General features: G+C 36.2%; 1 protein-coding gene across 24 annotated transcripts in view; it reads left to right on the forward strand.

Moving 5' to 3' along the window:
- Positions 1 to 14,070, forward strand: part of DST (dystonin) — a 492,147-nt gene that overhangs the window by 464,003 nt on the left and 14,074 nt on the right. For all 24 annotated transcript variants that reach the window (XM_030802620.1, XM_030802603.1, XM_030802607.1 and 21 more), the window contains 7 exons: positions 399 to 558; positions 2,976 to 3,170; positions 3,673 to 3,801; positions 8,375 to 8,518; positions 9,539 to 9,727; positions 11,869 to 11,998; positions 13,641 to 13,804. In XM_030802620.1, the coding sequence (XP_030658480.1) occupies positions 399 to 558; positions 2,976 to 3,170; positions 3,673 to 3,801; positions 8,375 to 8,518; positions 9,539 to 9,727; positions 11,869 to 11,998; positions 13,641 to 13,804 (1,111 nt within the window). The remainder of the gene's footprint in view (positions 1 to 398; positions 559 to 2,975; positions 3,171 to 3,672; positions 3,802 to 8,374; positions 8,519 to 9,538; positions 9,728 to 11,868; positions 11,999 to 13,640; positions 13,805 to 14,070) is intronic.

Raw genomic sequence — 14,070 nt, forward strand, 5'->3', positions numbered from 1 at the left:
TCTTGATTGTGGTGATGGTTCCGTGAATCTATACATGTGTTAAAATGTATAGAAGTGTATACCAAAAAATGTCAAGTTTACTGCCTGATAATCTAAAACAAAATTTTAAAAATATTTGAACAGTTTAAAAGGCTTATTTTTATGAAGAAACATGAAGGGTCCATGGTTTCCAAAGGTGGGAATTTTCCTGGAACAGATGCCATGTATTTAAGGAATAAGAAAGAAAGTTTAGAAAAGTTTTGTCTTTTTCCTAAGAAGAGCAAAGAAACAACAGTGAATACCAATATACTGCTCTTCCTCTTGAGTACCACTCAACCTTCATCAATTAATTTTAGATGTTCAGATATATGAGTGACGTTTTTTGTTGCAAGGATCAATTTTTCTACCTTTTTCCCTAGACAAAACAAATTGGAGGAAGCCCTGTTATTTTCTGGACAATTCACAGATGCCCTACAGGCTCTCATTGATTGGTTATATAGAGTTGAACCCCAGCTGGCAGAAGACCAGCCTGTTCATGGAGACATTGATTTAGTGATGAATCTGATCGATAATCACAAGGTATTGTTATCTGGGACATTTTATTTTATCTTGTTTGATTATTCTGAGTGTACAAGGAAATGTAAACCATTTAAATTAGCCTTTTAAAATCTGAAGACTATAGGTCATACTACATAATAGTCTTTATTGTTGAAATATGTATCCGTTTGAGCAGAACCTGGAAGCAAACTTTAAAAGTGATGGGGAAATATTATTTAGTGTCAGTGAAATACTTTTGTTTTTAATTACCAGATCTAAAACCTTTTTAGAATTTGGAAAGTGATTTCATTCTCTGGTGCTTTAAAACAGATTTCAAGAATGTTTTACTATCTTTAGTTATGCACTTAAACAATTATGTAATAAAATTTAAAATCATTCATTCAGTGACCTGACACTAAGTCATTGCATAAGTGTGTAGATTTGTGACATGATCCATGGTGGTCATGACCAACTGCTTTTAAAAATACCAAACCAAAACTGTTTTAACCTTGCCCCTTGAATTATAGCAATTTATGAGTCAGCAGCTTGTGCTATAAGGGATTTGATTATTATTTACTTCAAGAAAACTGGCTTCCTTGAAATCTCCTGATATATATGTAAAACTGTCATGTCATGTAAATCAAAGGTAATATTCAAGGTGTCCAACTAAGTGTAAGGTCCGAAATTATGATCAAATGATATAAAGCAACTTAGCCTTGGAAACAATATGAAGCATAGTACTAATGTAGAATAGTTGTATCAGAGTTGACTTTATACAAAAATATCTTACCTCACTCTACTTGAATTCATCTTGTATTTCTTCTCTCTAGTATTTGAGTTCAGAAAACTTATTCCATTTATAATGTTCTCTTTATATTGGTTATGCTATTTTGATCTTACCATTCTTTTTAAAAGTCTTATTGCATATTTATTTTCCCCTTTTTCTTTCTATTCTATCATTATACCCATAAGAGAGTTTGTTACACCTGAAAAGTGAAACAAACTAAATTAAAATAAAAGAATAAATAAAGAACATTGGTCAGGTCTACAAAAGTTAAAAATTTAAAAATCAGATGGCTTTGCTTATATTGAAATAAATGTTTTGTGTATGGTTAATACAGACTTCTCTATTTTCTGCATTTATTCAATGAGTAATGAATAGCGTAATGTTACTTTTTACATAAATGCCATTTCTGTAAGCTCACTGTCTAAATATTTACTACTCTAGGTAATTGCCAGATCTTTTATATATTAAAGGTCATCAAGAATGAATTAATCATTTGGCATTAGTAATACAACTGGAAGGCTCAAGAAGTTCAAGTATGCAAAATGCTTTGGAAAGTCTTCTGAAAACTATTGGACTAGTCCTATCATAAATGGGATATTTAGATACTATACCATTTGCATGTGTGTTTACGTGTGTGTGAATGTGTGTATTGGTGTATACGTGTGTGTTTGTATCTTTCTGCAGGCACATCTCATTTATAACTGTTAGAGTTGAATCAGTCAAATAACCACTTTTGTGATAGGCTCACTTTTGTGAATGATCTGAGTATCAGAATAGAAACCTGTAGATATGGCCAAATGGTAATATTCATTTATGATGATTTTTTTTAAAACACATTAATTTTATTGTGACAGAATGTTGGTTATTAATGTTTGAAACATCTAGTTGCATACACAGACTCTTGGATCAAAAATAAAGAGCACTGGGCTCACTTCTTAGATCAGTCTGTGGCCAAAATAAATGAATTTAATTCCTGGCACATCAAAGTTTGTCAAAATTAGGCAGGAAAAAAAAAAAACAAAAAAAAACCCAGAAGCTTTTCCTCTAAGGTGAAAGACAAGGATTTAAGCCTCTAAAATTTGACATTATGAGTTAGTACCTAAGTTATTATGAAAGACCAAGGAGTGTTATAGGAATAAAAGACCATCTGCCAACTCCTGTGGAATTCCCTGCCATTATCTCTAAGACATCCGTGGTACACACATCAAGATTGCTTAGTCCTCTGTTGGCTTCTTAGATACATCTCTTAGAGTAGTGCCAAAGCCAGCATCCACTTGACATTCACACTGGTGATCTGAGAGGAATTGGGACACCATATTAAAGAATCATTAAAAAAAGGAATTTGATGTGTTGTTTTATGAAATTGAAATAAAGAAGGCTGGCTGCCATTATTTAAATCCAATATGTCATTTTAAAATAAGGTAATCTTACCTTGTTTTCTCATGAGAATGTGACAGGACTGAACAAATTTATACAAGACTGTTCTTGATGGTGCTCAAATAGGAGCAGTGTGTCATTTATCTTATGAAGATGCTGCCAGAAATATGGTTATTAAACTGTAGGTCTTAGATATCTGTACATGATGTTATGTGCACATATATATCTCAAACAGTATGTGTTGCTGTTTTGGTTTTGTAAATAAAATTAATTTTTCAAAATATGGTCTTCTTAGGCCTTCCAAAAAGAGTTGGGGAAGAGGACCAGCAGTGTGCAGGCCCTGAAGCGCTCAGCCCGAGAACTCATAGAAGGCAGTCGGGATGACTCTTCCTGGGTCAAGGTCCAGATGCAGGAATTAAGCACACGCTGGGAGACCGTGTGTGCACTTTCCATATCAAAGCAAACACGGTTAGAAGCAGCCCTGCGTCAGGTAAAAACCATGTAAATGAGAGCTGGGTGTAATGGGAAAAGTATTGAAACCTCAACAAGAACTATTCTAGTAAAAAATTGTGAGGCCCTCGTGTCTCAGTCAGGACAGTCTGAAGAAGGAAGTTCTAGTAGCATCATTGCCTTGATCCTTCTCCCACCCTCCCCCATGAAGTTAAATTACTGCTAGAGGGAGGCATTCTAATCTTCACACAGAAGTGCTGCTTGATTAATGTCTCAGCTTGGAAGTATGATGGACTGCCATTCATCTAAAATCAAGTTGTTAAAGTGGTAAAGTTTTCTTCATATAGGCTTTTTTATGTATTAAGTGTTTTCTTATAAAATATGTATATCTCTTCTTAATGGGAGTAATGAAGCAATTTAAATTTAAAACTTTTTTTTTTCATTGAAGGGATGAATCCACTATACAGTTTTGTAAATTGTGCTAACAGGCATATTTGGGAATTTTGTTTGGGGTGTGTGTGTGTGTGTGTGTGAACTCTTAGGCAGAGGAATTCCACTCGGTGGTACATGCCCTCTTGGAGTGGCTGGCTGAGGCGGAGCAAACCCTGCGTTTCCATGGTGTCCTCCCAGATGATGAGGATGCTCTCCGGACTCTCATTGATCAGCATAAAGTGAGTAATATATAAATGCTAAGTAAAGCTAAATTAGAAAATTAAAGCAGGGAAAATAGACTCGTGATTACAAATATCAACTGCATGAATATTTTCCTTCCTGAGAAATACTTAAACACCTGGTACATTTGAGAGTGTACTTCTGTCCACATTGCTTACATGTGTATGTCCCTGTGCACCCACACACGTATGTGTACCTGTCTTTTTATGTTTCCTTTTTAGGGAAGGTAGTTACTCTGTTTCCTATCTCAAGGAAGCATATTGACTTATCTAGGCTTTTTGGCTTTTGACCAAAATTGGTCAAGATTGTTGCAGTTATTATGTGGGTTTCAAAAATAAAACTTCTTTAATGAGCAGTTTGGCATTTATAAAATTATACCCGTAGGATGGTAAATTAGTAATTTTGCCCTTTGTAAACAAGACACACAGGTAATTTAATAACTCATCTTTAAATCTATTTTTAAGCCTCTGCTGCTTCTGTTTTTAATCAAGAGCCTTTTAAATCCTTTTTAGAAGTAACCTATAGTATACATTAAAAATTTTAAAAATGAATTCCATAAGCCAATATTCTATTGAATAACTAACCAAGTCTAAATCTGGCTATTGAGTTTTCAGATCAAGATCTTTCCTGCGGCAATGCATGAAACTTGCCAAAACCCTTCAGAGAGTGATCCAAATATCTCTTAACAGATGTTTTTTAACCTTTGCCTCAAAAAGTCAAGAATTTGAAATGGTAACGCTCAATGTAGTGTTGACGTCAGTATTTCCTATTAACTTTAAAGGATATTTTAAACACCAGTAAATAACTTTGTCTTTTGAGGTCAGGCTGGAAATACATCATTAATTCTAGTGTAGCATGGATTACATCATGTGTAGAGACTTGTTATGTTAATACCCTCTATCAAAGATGGGTTGCTGAATCTATAGGAGTGAAATACTGCCATGTCATTTAAAAAGTGGTACAAGCTTGCATAGCATTTTCTGGAAGAATGAAATGCTATATATTATATACACCGTTTAAATTTGAAGCTAGAATATAAGAAGAAGACAATTACATCAAATTTATTATAAATTTTTGAGTCAGTTCAGTATTTTGAAAATGTAGTTTATATTATATTACTGTGGGCTTACCATCAGCCAGCATTGAGTTCCATTAACATACTTAGGTTTGGGTCTCAGAGTAGCAATAAATGTTTGCTGGACACCACTTTAAAGCCCATTGTGCATATCTAACACCCTACAGAAAGGAGCCTATTTGTGGTATCACCACTCTCATAGCAGGACCAGGAAACCTCCAGAAGGCAAGTATCCAGAGCAGGGGTAGTGGCTTTTACAACAAATTATTTTTAAATAGCATAAAATTACCTGTAATTTTATAAAACATTTCTTAATAATATTTTGCAGTAACACTATTCATTCTTTTCCATCTCCTCTGCTTCCCTTCATACATTCACCATTCACCAATCAAAGAAAAACAGAATATTTAATTTCTTAACACCAGGACTAGAGACTTCTTATTCTTAGTATATCCAGTTTCTAAAAATGTCAAGCTTTCCCACATGAGAACAAACCGGTAAGGTAAGGTTCAGACTAAGTTGGAAGGGCATAGAATTCAGTGGAATGTTGACAGTCCAGTCCACCAAATTCTAGGTATAACCTTGGCTCCTCTAGGTGTAGAAGTGATTGAAAGTGCATTATTTGTATCAACTGTTCTCTGGGGGAAACACAGATGTTAGATTAACCTATTTTTTTTATCTTCCTTACAATGTTGGAGTTTTTAATTTTTTTCATTTAGGAGGATCCTGTATTGGGAAAATGAAAATTTTTTTAAGTTATGATATTTAAAAAGTAGGTGTTATCAGAGTGTGCTGTCAATTGAACGTTGACTCCATTATAGTAAACTTGTAAATAAAAGGTCTAAAAAGCATTTATTCAGTAAATCACAACTCTTTTGAACCAATTACCAGAAACACAAAAATGAATAAAACACAGTCTTTTAATCTTGTGGACCGAACAGTCTTAATATAGCAAAATGCCAGAGTAGGAGGTATGACACAGAGCTGCTTCACAGAGGTTAAAACAAAAGGCCACTTATATTAGAGTAAAACATACAAACATATCATATAAATTTAAATTCAGAGAGTACATGTACATGTTTGCTACATGAGTATATTGAGTAATAGTAGGGACTGGACTTGTTTTGTACCAGTCATCCAAATGTTAAACACTGTACCCAATAGGTAATGTTTCAACTCTCAGGCCCCTTGTACCCTCTGTGCTTTTTGGAGTCCTCAGTGTCTATTATTTCCATCTTTATGTCCATGTGCGCCCGTTGTTTGGCTCCCATTTATACATGAGAACATGTGATATTTGATTTTCTGTTTGAGTTACTTCACTTAGGATAATGCCTTCCCACTCCATGCATGTTGCTGCAAAGTACATGATTTCATTCTTTTTTATGGCTGCATAGTATTCCATGGTATATATGTACCACATTTTTTTAATCCAATCAGCTGTTGATGGACACTTAGGTTGGTTCTGTGACTTTGGTGTTGTGAATAGTGCTGGAATGAACATATGAGTGCTGTTGTCTTTTTGATATAATGATTTCTTTTCCTTTGGGTAGATACCGAGTAGTGGAATTGCTGGGTCAAATGGTAGTTCTAATTTTAGTTTTTTGAAATATTTTCATACTGTTTTTCATAGACGTTGAACTAATTTATATTCCCACCAACAGTGTATAAGCACTCCCTTTTCTCAGCATCCACATCATTTGTTGTTTTTTCACTTTTTAATAATAGTCATTCTGACTTGTGTAATATGATATCTCAGGGTGGCTTTAATTTGTGAATCTCTGATAATTAGTGATGTTGAACACTTTTCATGTGTTTGTTGGCTGCTTGTATGCTTGTATTTCTTCTTTTGAGAAATGTCTGTTCATGTCTTTTTCCCAGTTTTCAATGGAGTTGTTTGTTGTTTTCTTGTGAGTTGTTTGAGTTCCTTGCAGATTTTGGATATTAGTCTTTTTTCAGAGGCATGATTTGCAAATATTTTCTCCCATTCTGTAGGTTAACTGTTTACTCTGTTGATTCCATCTTTTGCTGTGCAGAAGCTTTTTTATTTAATTAAGTCCCATTTGTCTATATTTGTTTTTGTCACATTTGCTTTTGGTATCTTTGTCATAAACTCTTTGCCTAGGCCGATGTCCAGAAGAGTTTTTTCTAGGTTTTCTTGTAGTACTTTTATAGTAAAACACCTATATTTCAAAGTGAACACCCCCGTTCACATAGTGTGAGTAGCATGGGCATCATCGATGTCTGTGGCCTCTGGCACTCACTGTATAATCAAGTAATCGCTCTTGGTGCAGGTGTCCAGAGAGACTGGGGTGTTTGCAGATCTCTAACATTCTATATGAGATTTTGGAAGCGTGTCACATTTTTAAGGGCAAAGATTCTCATTTTGTAATCACATTTTCAGAGTTCTGTGGTCTGTGTATCTATGGATATAGTTCCGATGGTAGAAAGTACAATTCAGTATGTGCGACATTTGTAAAACATTTATTTGAAAGATCATCCTTGAGGATGTCAAGGCTTTGTTCATTCTGCTTGCTCACAGAGACTGGCTAGAACTGCCAGAACAGAGGAGAGTGGCTCTTACTGGCATTTTAAAGGGACAGTTCTCACATGGGCTGACGTGCTGTCAGGCTCACTCTCTCCAACCTCCCCTTCACTTTTTACTGCATAGACACTTTGGGCCCTCTCTCCCATACTCCCAAACATTTATCTTTCCTTACCCAGGCTTCTGTCTACTTTGTACTTTTTTATTCATGCTCCTATATTTCCTGGCATAGTTAATGCTATTTTAAATATTAACCTCCTTATCTTATTTATTAGAACTTATTTTTGGTCAATCAATATTGTTTCTATCTCTAGTAATACTGTCTCTCCCAATGCTATTCTCCATTAATAATATAATTATATCTAAATTTGGGAGAGTTATTTTTTGTATAATACAGTTTTTAAAGCATGAAATATCCTATAAAGTTGGCCCTCTGTATCCATATATTCAAAAATAAAATGGTTAAAAATATTCAAAAATAAAATGGATGGTTGCATCTGTACTGAAGATATACACACTTTTTTCCTTGTCATTATTCCCTAAACAATACAGTATAACAACTTTTTACAATGATTTCCATTGTATTAGGTATTAGTAGTAATCTAGAGATGATATGAAGCATATGGGGAGGATGTACTTAGGTCATATGCAAATACTACATCATTTTATATCAGGGACTTGAGCGTCATTGGATTTTATTATGCACGGTATCCTGGAACCAACTCCCCTTGGATTCCAAGAGATGACTGTACTTGTATTTTGAAGTACATATTAGAAAGTACTTTGTTTTCTGTTTTGTCCCCTTTTCCTCCCCAATTAGTAGATGATTTTCACTGTGAATAAACCAATTGAAGTTTTTGTTTATTTGTTTAATTCTGGCAGTCAAACAAATGTCACCAGAGTTTTGTTTTCAGCCAATGCCAACAGTTAATTGAAGTCTTTGTTTCTGCTGTAGGAATTCATGAAGAAACTGGAAGAAAAGAGAGCTGAACTAAATAAAGCCACCACTATGGGCGACACCGTTTTGGCTATCTGCCACCCCGACTCCATCACTACCATTAAGCACTGGATAACAATCATCCGGGCGAGGTTTGAGGAGGTCAGTGTGTCTCAGATAATCTTCAGAGTAGCAATAGCTTTGAGAGTTGAGGGGTGTGGGAAATTTCAGGAATTAAGATGCACTTATGGCCATGGGAAAATGAGACCTCTACATAGAAAATGTTCTTTTAAATATGCTTCTTGTATGCATTACAATCTCTGAAATTTGCTTTTCTTTAAAAGCTCAAAGAAATTTTGCAGCTATGTCCCTGGAAAATTAGAAGGCAAATATTTAGTACACTGTATAACATTTTGGCCTCCTTCCACATTGTTTCTGTTGAATAATCCAGCAGTTGGATGGTGTTTCAGAGCAGTATATACTGGTGGAGTGAATTGATATACATAAAGTGAATTAATTCTGTATTTAATATCGTAGCTTTTTTTTTTTTTTTTTTTTTTTTTTTTTGACGGAGTCTCGATGTATTGCCCAGGCTGGAGTGCAGTAGCGTGATCTCGGCTCACTGCAACCTCTGCCTCCCAGGTTCAAGCAGTTCCTCTGCCTCAGCCTCCCGAGTAGCTGGGATTATAGGCACGTGTCACCATGCCCAGCTAATTTTTTTGTATTTTTAGTAGAGATGGTTTCACCAGGTTGGTCAGGCTGGTCTTGAAGTCCTGACCTCGTGATCCGCCCACCTCAGCCTCCCAAGGTGCTGGGATTACAGGCGTGAGCCACCGCGCCCTGCCAATATCTTAGCTTTTTACATGTCTACTCTGTGCCACATGGAGTAAGCTTACCTGATCCTTCAGAGAATGCATATTTGAACTCAAATTAGAAAGCAAAAGGAAGCCTGAGTGATTGACATGCATCTTTAAATTCTGAAGATGATGAACATCATCGTGGGCTCTCATGTCCTCCTCAAGCCAGATCTTGATGCCACTAATGGAATCTAAAAAGACCAGAAGCATTATGGGTCTAGCTCAGGATGATCCTAATTTTCATTTAAAATTTATTTATTTTACATCACTGCAATTATTTTACTAAGTTGGAGGAAATTCAGAGAAATTTCTGTTTCTCTGACAGGTGCTGGCCTGGGCAAAGCAACATCAGCAGAGATTAGCAAGTGCTCTGGCTGGGCTTATTGCCAAACAGGAATTGTTGGAAGCTTTGCTGGCTTGGTTGCAATGGGCTGAAACTACACTTACTGATAAGGATAAAGAAGTCATCCCCCAGGAGATCGAAGAGGTGAAAGCACTCATTGCAGAACACCAGGTAAAATAAATATAATCCTAACTCCTGTTAACCATTATCTCAGATATTTTCTTTCTTTCACTGCTGTACTTCTCAAAACATTGCTTTGCTCTTGTTATTTTCACCTCTTCAGACTCCTCAGCTCCTTACAACTGTGTTTCCAATTCTGCAACTGCCCTAAAACCTCTCTTTACAGGAACCCTCTGTGACCTTTGCAGAACTTTCCTTCTTTGTCCTCTGTGGGGTTACACTCATGGTATTGTCTCACGTTCACTCCTGCCCTCCCTTTTGCCTTCTAAATGTCAGCTCTCCTTACTCCTTATGTGTTATCCTCAGCTCTCTATTTCTCTCACTCTGTTCCCTCTTTTGGTGATCTCACCCGCCTCCACCTCCCTGGCTTCAGTGGGTACAAGGTACCCACATTAAGGTATCCACATTAAATGTGGATGCATTATGTTCACATTGAGTTAATCAAACAAGGTTTGATTGCTCTGCATTTTTATGTCTGCGAAGATGACTGTCATCACTTGAAATACGTCGTATGAAAAAGGGAACGTGTTGTCTTTCTTAGAAAAAGCAGTCTTCCTATATATCCTCCTTGTTATAAACTCAAATGATGGGTGTCACACTCACTTTGATTTACTTGATTGCTCGCAGTTTGTTTAATATGCATTTACAAAGAGAAATATTAAGTGTCAGCTCAGTTGGTTAAGCAATTAATGTTGCCATTATTGTGTGTGTGTGTGTGTGTGTGTTTTAAAAGCCTAAGACATTAACATCTATAATGGCCCTAAGTGTACCCGGTCATGTTCCCTGTAATCAGAGGTATTAGAGTTCTTCATTGTGACAAATATTCCAGAAAGGTGTTACTTCAGTTTTCCCTTTTGTCTGGGTCTCCTTTTCCCCATCACTTTTCACAGTCTCTGCCTTTCCTCAGACTTTGTTGCATATTCCAAATAGAGGGATACCTAGTAAATAATAATAATAAGCCCAAGGAGATGAGATAAGCAGTGGCAAGATAGTTAAACCTTTTAAATACAATGGTAGTATACTTTAACTACTTTAACCCGAATAGTTTTTACCATCCTTGGAATAGCCTATTTATGAATATTTTGATGTGTCCACATTAAATGTGGATGCATTATGTCATAATATATCAAAGAGCCATCTTTTTGTTTGTTTGTTTGTTTTGAGAGGCGGGGTCTCACTCTGTTGCCCAGGCTGGAATGCAATGGCATAGTCACGGCTCACTGCAGCCTCAACCTCCTGGGCTCAAATGATCCTCCCACCTGAGCCTCCTATGTAGCTGGGACTACAGGCACATGCCACCTGGCCTAATTTTTGAATTTTTTGTAGAGACAGGGTTTCACTGTGTTGCCTAATCAAAGCCATCTTAAGTATTTCAAATATGTAGGTGAAATGTGCCACAGAAAAGTTCTTGGAAACATCCCAGCTAACTAGTTTGTTTGTAGACAGATGCTCACTAAAGATTCTTCTGAGGAGCTTGGAAGCTTGAGTTTGGTTGATGCACAGACAGGTTATTTTATTCACATGACTTCTCCACGTGTCCATGCATGTTATTCAACTAAAACAAATTATTTTTATTTTCAATTTACTCTCTTTACAAGCAATAACATTTATTTATTTATTTATTTAATTTATTTATTTATTTTTGAGACAGAGCAGAGTCTCACTCTGTTGCGTAGGCTGGAGTGCAGTGGCACAATCTCGGCTCACTGCAACCTCTGCCTCCCAGGTTCAAGCGATTCTCCTGCCTTAGCCTCCCAAGTAGCTGGGACTACAGGCGCGCACCACCATCCCTTGCCAATTTTTGTAATTTTAGTAGAAATGGGGTTTCACCATATTGGTCAGGCTGGTCTCAAACTCCTGACCTCAGGTGATCCACCTGCCTTGGCCTCCCAAAGTGCTGGGATTACAGGCATGAGCCACTGCACCCGGCCACATTTTATATTCTTTAGAAATTAGTAAATGCCTGCAGTATGATGGTTTAGATTTTTTTTACCCTGAAAATAAAGCATGATGATTTATGCTTCTTCAGAATTAATAAAATGGTTCTTTTATCCTCCTGTTTTTAGTTCATTTCTAAAGATGATTTTCTGTAGTAACTCTTTATTTGATTGACATCATTTCTTTCATTTCAGACCTTCATGGAGGAAATGACTAGAAAACAGCCTGATGTTGATAAAGTAACGAAGACCTATAAGAGGAGAGCTGCTGATCCTTCTTCATTACAATCCCATATTCCAGTCTTGGATAAGGGACGAGCAGGAAGTAAGCAGTGATCAATTTCTTTAAAATGTCAATAAATAAGGGAGCTAATTTTCTTTTGAGTTATTTGAAATTTGGGGGCAATAGGTGATTTTACATGAGCACTTGATATCATGAAATACTTTCTAGAAGGAATACATGTGCTCAAGTATTGTAGAAACTTATTTAAAAATTAAAAAAAATATATACCCAGGTTTCTATATGTAACTTTATTGTCATGAAGTGTATCTTTCATATTAGCTAGAAGAAAATTGAAAAAATTTACAATAAGAATGGAAACCATCACCCCCTTTGCATTGTCTCATTTTTCTTCCATTATATATATAACATTAAAACTGAACATAACAAAAATGACCATGACGTGGATAATCTTCATGACTTAGTTGTTCATTGGTGACCAGCAATCTGATAGCTTTTGCCCATGTTCATGTGACTTCAGGCTCTATTTACTTCTTGAGCTACTTTAACAACATAACATGACATTAAAAACAATCATAGTTAGCTTGGAGAAGATTTAAAAGAAACACAATTTGTGTTATATGTTTTATGCATTTCTGAATGGAAATGCATTTTGCATATTACTTAATTTTTTAATTAAAAAGAAATGATGTCGGAGCTGTTGTAATTACTTACTACACAAGGAGACAAGGTAAACTATTAAGAGCCCTATAGCCAGACTCCTTGGCTGTCTCCAACACTTACCAAACTGAGAAACATAACCCTGGACAAGTTACTTAAACTCATTCTGAACCTCAGTTTCCTCATCTGTAAAAGGGGATAATTATAACTTCATTGGACTGCAGTGAGAATTAAATGAGCTAGTACATACAAAATGCTTAACATACTTCCAGGCATATAGTTAAATGCTCAAGTATTTGTTGTACTATAAATCCTACCTGGGACACTTAACATTCTATATGACCCTAGGCTAGTAATTTTTCCAGGCCGTATTTAGCCATTTAGTAAGATGAGAAAAATTTGTTAAGGTCATTGTTTTGTGAAGTTGTTGAGACTTGCGGAAAACAGCCAGAAAGCAGGAGGAAACTTTAGTAAGGCAGTAAACTTGGGTTTGAGACTATGCACAGGAAACATGCAATCTCAGTGGAAAATGGACGTGGGCGAAGGCTGGGGTCCCATACACATGCTGCCATATTTTATTGGCGTTTGTAAAGTGTCTTGCTTTGACTCTTGTGACTGCCCAGTGTCTGCTGCCCTCATCTGCTCTCCCTTTCTGCCTTATTCTCTAGGAAAGGCAGCTGGGTTTGATGTAACTCATTGTAAGATAGTCTCACTGGCCTGGGAGATTTCCTTTAACAAAGAGGATCACAGCATGCTTCGTTGCCATTAAAATGGCATGAATTTTAAGCTGGAAGATGTTTTAAGCATAATTTATTGAGAGAGGTTTCCGGTATTTAAATGCCCCTGTCCAGAGATATTTCTTTAAATTGCATGAACAGTGTGTGATCCTTAATAAGGAAAACAGATTTGGACCTTGACATTATACATCATCTAAATTAGGATACTTTTACTTGCACAAACACATAATTAAGTTGATGCAGTCTTAGCTAGAAGCAAAAAAGGTCAAGCCTTAACACATTTCAGCACCCTGGAAACTGCCATCCTAACTAAAGTTATATCTTCACAGGAAAACGCTTTCCAGCATCAAGCTTGTATCCCTCTGGGTCACAGACACAAATTGAAACCAAAAATCCTAGGGTAAACTTACTGGTGAGCAAATGGCAGCAAGTCTGGCTCCTGGCGTTGGAAAGAAGGAGGAAACTCAATGATGCCTTGGACAGACTAGAGGAGGTTTGGAAATTCATACTCTCAACACCATATTGTCATTTGTCATATTGTCATTCCTTGTAACACAACACATGGCCGTTGCCAAAATCTTGGTATTTTTTAACTTTTCTGATAATAAGCAAACTCTTGCTATTTGAGTACATTTTTAAATTTCCAAAATAAATACCACGAGTATGTGTGATTTTGTGAAACATTGATATATGGGATTTGGATTTAGGGATCAATAAAGTAAAAAAAAAAAGATTATGTTCTAACAATCAGAAGCTGAT

The sequence above is a fragment of the Nomascus leucogenys genome, chromosome 22a (assembly GCF_006542625.1).
Source record: "Nomascus leucogenys isolate Asia chromosome 22a, Asia_NLE_v1, whole genome shotgun sequence".
Classification (NCBI taxonomy): domain Eukaryota; kingdom Metazoa; phylum Chordata; class Mammalia; order Primates; family Hylobatidae; genus Nomascus; species Nomascus leucogenys.